The sequence below is a fragment of the Pyxicephalus adspersus genome, chromosome 6, assembly GCF_032062135.1.
Source record: "Pyxicephalus adspersus chromosome 6, UCB_Pads_2.0, whole genome shotgun sequence".
Classification (NCBI taxonomy): Eukaryota; Metazoa; Chordata; class Amphibia; order Anura; family Pyxicephalidae; genus Pyxicephalus; species Pyxicephalus adspersus.
In genome coordinates this window covers 91,250,302-91,263,815 of record NC_092863.1, presented here as the reverse complement: position 1 = coordinate 91,263,815, position 13,514 = coordinate 91,250,302, and the positions used below count along the sequence as shown (strand labels likewise).

At 37.8% G+C, this 13,514-nt stretch overlaps 1 protein-coding gene across 2 annotated transcripts in view; it reads right to left on the bottom strand.

Annotated features, from left to right (window-relative positions):
• RAI14 (retinoic acid induced 14) overlaps positions 1-13,514 on the bottom strand; it is a 111,454-nt gene that overhangs the window by 43,687 nt on the left and 54,253 nt on the right. For both annotated transcript variants that reach the window (XM_072416573.1, XM_072416574.1), the window contains exon 3: positions 1,655-1,785. In XM_072416573.1, the coding sequence (XP_072272674.1) occupies positions 1,655-1,785 (131 nt within the window). The remainder of the gene's footprint in view (positions 1-1,654; positions 1,786-13,514) is intronic.

Below are 13,514 nucleotides of genomic sequence, written 5' to 3'. Positions count from 1 at the left end.
TTTAATTTGGTGTTTCGACAGGGGGAATGAACTGTATATCTGTCCTTCCAGAACTATATATTAGGCCTCTAAGCATCTAAAATATCATTTAAATGTATGACTCAGCCCTGCCGGTGGTACACATACAAATTTACTGGCAGTAAACTACGCCTGAACGAACGGAAATCACTGATCAGCCCATGTGGGAGACGTCTGCAGTTATTTTTTCTAAAAGAGCAGTCTGAATCTAAATGAATTGCAGGCACTCATAATATTTTACAGGACCTCTTTAAATAAAATAACCTTTCACTCCTTTCATGAAGCAGATTGCTAAATTTTTGTGGTTGGCAGACAGAAAGTAGACATTTAACTGAGATGCCCCATTTAGTACAGAACACAAAAATTAAGAAGGGAGCCGAACCACAATAGAAACATCCATCTGTTTAAAGTTAATTTCAGATTTGTTAACATGTTTAAAAACTGAAACCCTAAAAAGATCAAATCAGCTTTCTTAGTAAAACGATGCTGTAACACACATAGCATACATATGGGTTCCGAATTCATTTAGGTTCCTTTTCGGAATGGCTCTACAGCTGAAGTTGTTCTTTTGTTTTTTGAGGATCAATCTCAATATTGCTGAAGATAAATTTGAATCATTTTTTAGAAGAAAGTGTTGATCAGGATTTTATTCCTAAATTAGGAGTCAACAAACCTAGGCCAAGCTGAGAAGATAAACAGGGGCTCCATACAAACCAAATGTTTGTCAAGCAAAATACAGAACCACCAAAAAATATATGAACAAATTAATAAAAAAAATGGTGTCCAAACACCAAGCAAAGTTAACCGAGTGCAAGTAAGACCCATTTTAGTGCCACACACTTGAAACTTATAAGAATGAACACTCATAACCCCAATTCTGTGGACAGCAAAATTTAGGATTCTAAGAATATACATAAAAAACACACCAACCCCCATATTTATAATATAGTTTATGGTGGTTATTGGTTAGACACATTACATATTTGTTTAAATGTTCTCTTAAAAAACAGTATCTGTTGGATCCTCAAAACTGTTCAGTTTGTATCCTAGAAAAACTTGGCCTGAAGGTACTTTGTTATTTGGATTATACATGGGGTCTCTGTTGTTGGGCACCCCATCTATTGTTGAGCATTGAACTATGGTTTGAGGGTTTTATTGCTTTCAGTGTACTTTTTAGGAAATTTCAACCTGCTTATGGTATGATTCTCAGGAACCATTGAGTAATCCATTGTAGATTGGACACCGTTTTAGCGACAGTGGAATTTCCTCCAATTTCGAGAGATTTCCTCTAACTTTTCATGACCTTATCAAGGAGATGAGAGTTCTTCTTTATTTACAGGCTGAAATGGGAAAGTTGCCCTTGTCTACCATTTTCTATCTAATTCTAACTTTCCACACAAAAACATCCAATATTCCACCAAGACTACCTCCATCTACATTTTAGTGCAGATGCAGTTAGATGATTTGTAATGTCAATGGTGGGTTTCCAGATTCTCCAGATATGCTCGTTTTTGCTGTATACACAGGATAATGGTTGCATTAAAAATGTACCATGCAATAATCACATTGGATACATGAGTTTGGCAATGGCTTTACTATACTTAGCAGATATAAGCCTGATAGATCTGTGACTTACGCTGTCTTTCCTTCGCTGTCCAGCTTGGTGGCCAACACTCCTTTCTTCCCCAGAAGAGCAGACACTTTGTCTGTTTCCCCATGATCCACGGCTTGTAGCAGACGCTCATCATTCTTGTTCCACTCATTAGTCTGCAGCACAAAAAAAAAAAAAGAAAACTCAATAATGAATGTAGTTTGCCATAATCCAGTTCCTGGTGTTCTACGTACACAGAGAAGCCACAAAATACCTGAAATCCCATGAAAACCCCCAAAACGAAAGGAAAATCAGAGCTTAGAAAATCCATTTCAGATCTAGACGGCAGCTTTAAAGTTCTAAACAGACCTGTACAATGAATACAGCTTGACCTTCAACAACCTAATGTTACTGGTAGTACATAATGCATTGAAGGCCCTGATCCAGAAACACAAGGTAAAAAAACTCCCACGCACTCCAAATAACACTGCGTGTCTCCAGAGATAGGCCTGGTATTTGCTGACAGAGAGAGCTGGCCATTAGCACTACAGTGAATCTCTAATCAGTTTTTAGACAGATCCAAGGTAATGGAAATGTAAAATTACATGGCGAGAAATCTGAGCAAAGCGTAGAAAATAATTCATCTTATCTTCTGATGAGTAATGATTTGCCCAAACGGCCTTAAATACAGAGCAGATGGTTTAACAACCAAACATTAACCACAGAAATATTACTGCTATTTATAGAAATTCATGTCAAACTTTCAAAGATTTCTCTAAAAACTGCACTTATTGATGTAAGTACAACTGCAACTTATTTTTTTTTGTTTCACTTATTTTTTGGTCTGTTATGCAGGTTTGTCATTTGCAACCTCAGCACTGCAAATGTGTTGGTGTTTTATAAGTAAAGGGTAATAATGGTATAATATATCAGTGTTCTCCCTGGCCCCTTTTGGCCAGGTGCACCACCCAGCACTTTTCAGTAACCACCTGGCTGTTTCTGGATGGTTAATAATTTTAAAAAGTTGAATCACAATACAGGGGCAACTACCCACCTAAAGCTTCTTCCTTCGCAGTTTAAAAAAATTCTGGGAAGAACACTGATATAATATTAGGAAAAATAACATAGTGAATGGGAGTGGTTGGGACACTTTTTATGCAAACCGCTGCTGCAGATCGAAAAGTGACATGGTTGGGCAGCACGGTGGCTCAGGGGTTAGCACTCCGGCCTTTGCAAGGCTAGGTCTCTGGTTGGAATGCCAGTCAGGATGCTACCGTGTTTCCCCGATTTTAGGACATCCCCATTAAGTAAGCCACCCCCGATTTTTAAAAAAATAATTAAAAAAAGACACTCACCCGTTTATAAGACAGCTCCTTCAACAATAAATGTGTACTGTAGTCTTCTTCATGGAAAAATAAGACATCCCCTGAAAATAAGACCCAGGGCATATTTTGGCATTTCAAAAAATATAAGAGAGTGCCTTATAATCGGGGAAACAGGGTATCTGCATGGAGTTTGCAGGTTCTCTCTGTGTCTGCGTTAGGTTAATTGGCTTCCCGCTAAATTTACCTCAGACTACATTAATGACATATGACTATGGTAGGGACGTTGGATTGTGAGCTCCTTTGAGGGACAGTTAGTGACATGACTATGGACTTTGTACAGTGCTGTGTAATATGATGGCGCTATATAAATACTGTGTAATAATAATAAATGGTTGTGGCCTGAAGATAGAGACTGCAGCCACAGCCGTATGCAAATCATGATGCCATTGGTGCAGTTTGCCTCTTCTTGCCACATAGCAACACTTTGATGTATGCTTGAAAGCTTTAAGCTGCACTGTTTGACACCACAGGTCTAAAAGGGCTCTTACGGCCATATAATTTAAATATAAAAAATATCAGAAGATTAAGTATTGCAATAAAAAAAAAAAAAGATGTGTTGTGTTTAAAATGTAACAAACTTGGAACCCACAATGGTTTCTGGTATCGTATGTTGGAAGACCATGTTTTTCTTTTTGTTTCTTTTCATTATTAGTTTTTGTGCTATATTTTGTGAAAAAAAAACAATAAAAAAGATTTTTTTAAATGTAACAAACTGACCTCAATACAGGACATTCTTGTAATGAAGTGGTGATTTTTGCACAATTCTTGACAAACATAGACCATATTTAGGAATAATGTGTCAACATTGGCCAACAGCAGCACACAAGGTCAATGTGAGTTCAATGTACTCTAAGAGGTCACGTGAGAAAAGGTCAGGCGTCCCCTGCTGTGACTTCTCTTATACTAAAGAGCACTTTATCCAATATAAGATGTCAGTTCACAAAATCTGCACATACAGTTCTTTTCCTGAACAGTCCCCCTCATTGTGATTCCAACAACAGAAAGAAAATAAATCAGACCCCAAGCAATGTCTTCTTCATTGACACTTTGCAATGTGTATTGAAAAATTTACCTTTTTATAGTCTTTGACAGAGTGGCAAAAAGTTAGATCAGTAATTCTCAACCAGGGTTCCTCCAGACGTTGTTAAGGGGTTCCTTGAGCAATGAGCAGTAGTTCCGCTCGGGTCAGTTTAACTGACACAAATTTCCACTTTCCACTGGTCAGCAATGTAAGAGGCATTCTTCCCACTGACCACCACACTAATATAGCTGTGAATATAGTATTTATAGTAGGGGATTACTGGAGACCTGAAAGTTACTTCAAGGGTTCCACCATTTTAAAAAGACACTGGGTTAGACCCACAGATAGAATGTTGAGTGGCTCCAATCTATGAGGTGGGCATTAAGGTCAATATTTACCTTATATAAAAATCTTCATTATGAGAATGTCTATTCTGCATTTATCCCAAATAATAAATCTGGGTAAGTCTTAAGAGGTCACACTAGGTGACCTAAATCATCTGCCAATAAGAACTTCCTCCAGAATTTGCTTCTATTTAGTCTTTGACCACTTTCAGTTGCTTGGTGGGCAGTTGAGTATTTTTACAGTAAAATACCATGGCTCCACCAACAGTGTTGGAAAGATCCAACTTGATGTATGACAAGGAGAGAATTATAAGCAATGTACAATTTTCAAGACTCCAGATCAAGATCAAGACGTTTTATCCATTCTTGGAAAACTTAAATTTATGATGGAATCCAAGAAAAGGGAATTGTACAACCTGTCAAAAATGAGCACCAGTGATAGTCAGGTTGTGGTGGCCAACCATACTGCCATAATTAAAAGTTAGAAAGAATACCGCTGTGTGATTTGCTGGCTATATGGTGCAATATAATTCAGCAGTGTATTACCTTATGTATAATATAAAGGAAGAACAAACATTTTCTTAAGATAAGCAAAAGATGGTTTTGAGGCTTGACTTGGTCATATATATATATATATATATATATATATATATATATATATATATCATTATGTACATTTATCAATGAATAGACTATTGTCTACACTGAGGTTGCAAAGGTTTGCTGTTCACCTCTACAAGTTTCATATGTCCAAAGAAGGACACATTGTGCTTTAACATGTGTAAGCACATAACTATTCACCACATGATACCTTTTATTAGAATATTCAGGTTACTGTATATGGCTACAAAGCCACAAAATACTAAATAAACAGAACAGAGCCAAGAGGTCACTTCTGTGAGCTAACTGAAGGGTTATCACTTCATCCAACAGAAATGAGACAATATGGAAGGAATGAAAGAAACTATGGCCAGCTATGCATGCATGGAAGACGCGCAGTCCGGGGGTAAATGTGATTCACTTCTATTTTGAACACCATGATTTGGCCACAGCTAACTATAAACATACCAGAACACCAGGGCTATATGTTATATTTACTGTTTCGTGGCTAGGCTGGTTTATTCCCTTAGCATTAGACATAAATAAATGCAGTCTATGAGCATGGGTAACCAAGGACCCCAACAAATGTGATGCCAAGTGTTTAATCTTTTTGGTCAATACAGGAGCTACAGTTTGAGAAGGAGAACTGCAAACTGACCTTTCCCAGGTCACTGTTAGAAAATCTTCCTGTGTGACTCCAGTCATCTGGGAAATATAGGCCCTTAATGGGGTCTAGAATCTGTACTGTGGTCTCTTAATAGAAAAAGGAACCTCAAACATCTCCTATGGGAACACCACAGGGGACAGTTTTGCCAAAATTAGTTACAGACCATCTCTTTCACTGGGTATCACAAAGAAAATGTTGACTGCCTAAATGTCCTATCTTGTGGCTCTACTCTGAAATAAAGGAGAACTTTATCAGAAGACCCTGTGAGCTCAGAAATAAGGTACAAATAGGCCCCCAAATCCTCTACAATTGTGCCCCCCCAACATAAAAGGCCAATATACAAGGCCATGTAACCAGAAGTTAAAACCAATAAGTGCTGCCAGGTGTAAGGGACTACTTAGAATCAACTTTAAATCTGAATGAAAGGTTTTCTATATGACCATACCAAAAGGTATTGGTCTAAATGTTGAGCTTTTTAAGTGAGTTTGAGCTGTAAACTTCTGTTTCTGACCCATAAACTCTTTTTTTTGGGTGACCAGTCACTAGTCATTGATGAGACTGGAGAGATGGCCTGTCTAGGCCTTGCATATTTAACATTCCTCACATATATGTGGGATTTTATCTGAGAGTTTACATTGGCAAACAAGTTTTCAACAATAATTAATACTCAACCAGTGGGAAGAGGTGAGGGCGGAGGTGACGCTCTGTGGCAATGATCACCTGAATCACAAGAGGACAGACAAATTCCACAAGAATTCCAGAATAGCTGCTTGATGACCCCCACCAAGCAGGTCAAATACCCACCTCATTAATAAATAACTGGATTTCACACAGAACATTGCAAAGCAGAGTTTGGAGATTAAGTATACATGTAGACATGTAGATTCATGCCAAAAGTTTTCATCAAGATTTTAAACACTCCTATTGTGTGTTACATCCCCCACCGCCTAGATTGTAAGCTCTTCTGGGCAGGGTCCTTTCTTCCTCTCTTCCACCTGTGTCACTGTCTGTCATTTGCTACCCCTATTTTTTGTACAGCTTTGCATAATATGTTGGTGCCATATAAATCCTGTTTAATATTATTAATAATAGTGAAGTATAAAGATGGTTTACAGCACCTTCAAAATCAACTCAGCAATGTCAGATAACTTATTTTGTTATAGGTGGACAATGGTTGGCTGGATCTATCTCTGGGTGATTCCCAAAGGATTTCCCTAGCAGGTTGTAGGAAATTACTGTACACATAATAGAATCTAGCTCTAGGTAGCCTGGGGCTGCCTTCTACATGGTAAATATCTTCACACCGTTGACCCAATTTGTTGCTGCTTCCATGAATGGTCCAGAACATGCTGCAAGTTGTGGAAAGACAGGTATGGTCTTGGGTTTACTAGAATACAGAATAGTTAATGACTTGCAAATATCTTGGAGCTAGCTATGAGAGCAGTTTCGAGAAGGGTTGTATGGAATGAGAGTAGGTGCACAGTGGGAAGTTACACTTGTTAATTAGAATGTAATTGGCTTCTGTTTACTAGCAAGCCTAGAGCTGCTTTAAGCAAAGGTTGGGTTTTCTTTCATCTGCACAAATATCCTTCAAACTAGGGACACAAACCTTCCTATTTAGTAACTAATATCCTTGTGTAAAGTATTTGTTCACCTGGTTGGGAAGATTTCCCTACCCTTTCATTGATGACTATACAGGAAGCATAGTCTTATGTGGCACAGGGGCTAATTAGCAATTTTCGTGTCTTTGTAGCCCTGGTCCTGGGAAAAACTTGGCCAGAACACTATCAGTGTGGAGTTTGTATGTTCTCCTTGTGCTTTTGTGTTAGTTTCCACCCACATTCTTCCCTCAAAAAACAAAACAAAAACATACTGGTAGGTCAATTGATTTTCCCCAAAAACTATCCTTAAGCTAGCTGCACACCATTCAATATTTTCAATTAATTAGGCAAAAGCATGATCAATTCTTTTCTATTTCCAATCGATATTTGGGCAGAATGTTGATCAAAAAAAGATTGGCAAAGACTTGCTTTTTTCTAGACAACTGGTTAACTATGATTTTGAAATCAAACTAATGTTTTAATTGTGATCCATATTTCGATTAGGTATTGTAAAATCAATTCAGTTTAATTATCAACTAGTACATTGAATACTTGTGGTCAATGATCAATTTATATTGATTGTAATTATTATTATTATCCAGTATTTATATAGCGTCGACATATTACCCAGAGCATTACAAAGTCCATAGTCATGTCACTACCCGGTTTCCCTGAAAATAAGACCTACCCCGAAAACACTCAACACGTGGGAAAAAGTGAGGGCGGAGGTGGCGCTCCGTGGCAATGATCACCTGAATCACAAGAGGACAGACAAATTCCACAAGAATTCCAGAATAGCTGCTTGATGACCACCACCAAGCAGGTCAAATACCCACCTCAATATATATCAATACATGGACAAGAGGTGCTCATTTAAGGAAAGTGATATTGCTAGACATGAGAAATTGGGGCCAATGGTTGTAATGAAAATGGAGTCACAAGAAATTCAAGATGGAATTCAGGGTTTGAAGAGTTATGATGATGTTCCAGAAGATGATGACATGACTATATTTGAATACATTTTTTGTTTAAGAATAAATGTTGATTGTTGTCATGAAAAAATAAGATATCCCCAGAAAATAGGCCCTAGTGCTTTTTTTGGAGCAAAAATTAATATAAGACACATTTTCAGGGAAACAGGGTAGCTGTCCCTCAAAGGGGCTCACAATCTAACGTCCCTACCATAGTCATATTCCTACCATCAGTCATTATTATAAGGTCAATTTTTGGGAGGAAGCCAATTAACCTAAAAGCATGTTGTTTTGGAATGTGGGAGGAAACCCACGAAAACACAGGGAGAACCTGCAAACTCCATGCAGATAATGTCCTGGCCGAGATTTGAACCTGGGACCTAGTGCTGGGAAAAAAGCCAGCATGCTAACCTCTGAGCCACCGTATTGTACAACAAAAAATAACATGAAGAGAAAATCATTTAGTTGGGATATGTAGGGCCCATTAGACTATGACTATGGAAGGGACATTAGATTGTGAGCTCTTATGAGGGATTAATGTCTATATATAAATACTAATGACGACACCAATGAAAACCTAAAAACGGCGAAACTTTCCCTCCTTTATCCAAAACTCAAAACAAATTTTACTTTTTAAATGTATTTAAAGCCAAATAATTATTTCTAGTTTTGAATGTAAAGGAGTTTGTACAGAAAAAGGAGGCAAGGGGAAATTTTTCAGTGGATTAAAGGAGACCTTTTATTGCTTACTGCTCTGTTTGTGGGGCAGAAATTAAAAATCTCCCCAATGGGACAGACTAAAAAATATGTAAAAAACTTGACGGTGATCTTACCAATTTCTATATCGAAAAATGTGTAAAAACCTTTGGCTTTACATACACTTAACAATCAGTGCTACATGAAGACCTGGTTGGCCTCATCGGGCAATCAGTTAAAAGACAAAAGCCGTCTCTGGCTAAGGCGCTCCTAAGATGACACATATTGATGAAACCAATATAAGCTGGGATGATTCTACATGCTATCTCCAGTTTCTGGACATGTGGCAGCGGTTTTACAGCTTCAGATGGGAGCCATGAATCATCATGTAACAAAAGTAATGGGTGGAGAAGCAAATGAGAAAGAAAGCCTCAGAGATCCATAATTCATCAGGACTATGTTCCCAAGAGTAGACTGACCTATGAAACATGGCGGGGAGATTTATGTTTTACATTATGGTTCAGATTTAGTACACATTTAACGCATTATGTGCTGCAATGACTTTATGGAGTCGCCATCACTATAATGGATGTAACATTTTACACTGGAATGAAGGATCTCAGATGGGTTAGGACATGACTCAACCACTGTCAGTTTCCTGATATATGAACAATGAACATGAGGTTGGAAACAAAGCAATTACGTTCTCTTTCATAAGAGAATCTTACTGGTTTTCAAAGAATGAGGGGACTGGAGATCCCTCTGGAATATTGCAGCCCAGGATACGGCTTAGGAGGATACCTACTGGGTGATCAAAGGCAATCTATTGTATTTTTTTATATTATTTTAATAAACAATACACTCCTAGCCACTGTCTTTGCGCCTCCAATAACCTACTAATAACATCCTGGAATGGTCTTCCTCGTCCTATTCGGCTTTCTCCTACTTTCTGCTCATTGAAAATGGCTGCTAAAACCCATCTTTTCAAACTCACCTACCCGTCTTCTGTCTTCTAAACCCTCACTACTTACCCACTACCACACATCTACCCTTCTTTTCTGTACTACTTCCCCCACCTCCTGAATTGTAAGCTCTTCGGGGCAGGGTCCTCTTCTCCTCCTGTGTGACTGTCTGTATCAGTCAATTGCAACCCCTATTTAATGTGCAACGCTGCGTATTATGTTGGCGCTATATAAATCCTCTTTAATAACAATAATAATACATGCGATCATGACAAACCCAAAGTGTCCCTTTGAGCAAATATAAGACACACAAAAATGCAGCTTTGTATTACTGATCCATTGTTAAATGTATATATTTATTATTTGCATTTGACTTAGCATTCATTGGCCTCTTCAAATCACCTATAGAGCAGATTTACAACTGAGAAAGGAGCAGCAACGCAAGGAGCTAATCATCTCTGATACAGTGCTCATGTGCTAACAAGGAGAAGACAGTACGGTGATGTGTATTTCATCTGTATGTTCAGTTGTTTGCCAGGAGTTCAGCTTTAATCTTATCATAGAGAGCCATGTGCTGTTTGCTATTGGAGAACTGGGCTTTTGGCACTGAAAACACCTACAAAAACTACTGTAACACATGTCCTGACCTCACTTTGCTTCACTGAAATAAAGTGCGGTCACCTCCCTCCCAATCGTGTGAATGATCAATAAAAGAGCAGCAGTAGTTGGGACTATGACATCATCACTCATCTGTCAGTGTGTTCCCTCGCGGCACATGTGTGTACAACAGAGTCTGATTGGCTCAGAGTACTGACCCCTCTTCTTTCAGTCTGACTTCTTAATATACAGGAATTAAAGAAAGTGGTTCCAAGAAATTTAAATACATATGCTAGTTATATAGAAAATTCACTTAATATATATTTTTTTCACTCATAACGGCATTACATTTTTATATCTCTTTATATCTGGCTATGTTTCATCTCCAACATTTGGTGAAGTTTACTGTTAAATATAACTCTAAAATAAAGCTGTCCCTGCACAGTGAACTTACCTTTCCTGGTGCCAGCAGGAATAAATGATTCTGCATTTCCTGGAGTTTGATCTTCTGGTCCTCTGCTGGGCTCAGTGGTTCCTCCAAACTACCTCTGGAAAAGTAGGGATTGGTGAAAGGAACCACTGAAAGGAACAGTCCTGTACATACATTGGATTATTAGCACTGGAAACCATCTCTCATGTATGCATGGAGCTGTTCTGTACTATGTGGAGGGGCAGGGGTGCTTCATAGGAAAGTACAGTACTTGTTCCCACTTGAGCTTTCATTGATCTGCCAGGACAGATTGATAAACAATGTTAGGACAACCTATTTAATGTACGGCGCTGCGTAATATGTTGGCGCTATATAAATCCTGTTTATTAATAATAATAATAATAATAACTGTGCACATGCTACACTTCTGCCCAAGACGATTAGGATCCTTTGTCTTAGCACCTAGATTCTAGCATGCGTACTTAGCTTACTGGAGCAGCTGATCATTACTCCAGGGAATGTCATTTTCTGAAGATGCTGCAGTGAGTAATTACTCTTTACTGCAGAAGCAATCATTAAGATAAGAGAGGGACAGATTTGTGTCTAAGTTGATTTTGCACGTACAACTTTATTTTAGATGTTAGTTTAGCAAGAAAGTAGCTTGAACCTTAAACTTCTAGGGGTCTAAATCATAAATGTTTTCATTTTCAAGATTCACACAAAGAACAACCAGGTTTCCCCAGGGATACAAAAAAGCAAACCCTTTTTAGAAGTAAAGCACTCATATAGATCTCCCAATAGAAAACTCTCTAACTAAGGTATTTCCAGACCTCTACGCATTTTGCGACAGCTAGGTACGGTTCCTCAGGAAGAGGAGATCTATAATTCCAATAACAAACAGATTTTGAGTATAGATATCAGAGTACATATTATTTAATATCCACACATTCCTCTATAAAAGATCATTGTATCCATACATAATTTTATACCATCATTTAGATTCCAACAGAACAACACAATAATAAACATTCATTACTCCACTGTTGTAGCTTAAATAATAATTTAACAGTATTTACCAGTATATAAAATATATTTAAATTCTAGAACTTCTGTCACAACTGATGCGGCTTGTTCAAAAGCCACTAATACCACTGATAATTCGAGGGGTCCTGAATCAGGAACCGCCTCAACACAAATAAATACTCCAGTATCTTCAACTCCCCCTTTTTTTAGGGAACACCATGCCCCGGCCAGCACAAGGGTTAGGCTCAATGCAAAAATACATCTACAACATCCAAAATGTCAACAATTGAGGTCAATCAATCTATCTTCATCAGTGACCAGGAACTTGAGGTTCGAAAGTTGGGTCTAAGCTTTTGTCCATCAGACAAAATTGAATTCATAAAGGATTTGCATTTTTTTTGTAGAAAACATTTTTATAAGGTTCTCTCTATAATGAACCGAATCCATTTGAAGTAATACCCCAAAAAACACTCAAGGTTACAATATGGATTATTATAGAGCTTTAAAAACTTTAATGCAATTGTGGGAAGAAAGCAATGTAGAAGAGATGGTAGAGGAGGAATTTCCACCCAATGTGGCCTCTGACACCAACTCAGTAGAACCATCTATAGACATCAAAATAAAATCCAGGAATTTTCCAGACCTAGGACAAAATCCAGTTATGTCCATTTTCCTGAAGCAAGTGTGTCAAGTGGTACGAGATTTAGAAATTAAAAATTCCCATGGAAATGTGTCAGTAGAACAGACAAAAACCTAAGAAAGAACTCTAAGATCAGTTAGAGAGTTTTCCATAAGGAGATCTATATGAGTGCTTTACTTCTAAAAAGGTTTTGCTTTTATTGTATCATAAATTGTAATGTATGATTCTTTAAATAAAGCAACAACCTGGTTTTACATTTTAATATGAAATTACCTATGTATTTGACCTCAAAAGTCCCTTAAATTTGGTTATCCCTAGGGAAACCTATTGTTCTTTGTGTGTATATGTGATATTGGGATGTGGTCAAGTTGATTAAGTCCTGAACGCTACAAAATACAGTGGTACCTTGGTAAAGGTCCTTAATCCATTCCAGATCCTTGGACTTATACCAAACGGGACTTATCCTTGGAGTTATACCAAACAAATGTGTCCCATAAGAATTACAAGGAAAATGATTAATCTGTTCCCATATTATACATTGATGGGGCTGTATAAAATAATTTAAACACTGCTTAATACTAAAATGCATAAATACAAAAGCAATTAGATGAAACAAATGAAAATTTAACCTCCCTTTACCTTGCTGAGAAGAGTGGAGTGCCTACTAGGATGGTGCTGAGAAGGGAGGAGGAGATGTTATATAATTCACAGAGAGGTATAGCGCGGGTTGTTCAATGAATGGTAGCAAGTGGCGTACTGACACTCATGGGCAGTCGTGGCTTTGTCTCGAGAGAGGTAAATACGGGTAGCGTGCGGTGATATGACTTATTTTGACCCATACAAGTTCTAGCACAAAGGTTGTATACAAAGCAAATTTTTTTGTGTCCAAACACGACTTATACGAAGTTGGACTTATTCCAAAGTGGACTTATACTGAGGTACCACTGTATTATGAAATTTTCAAGATT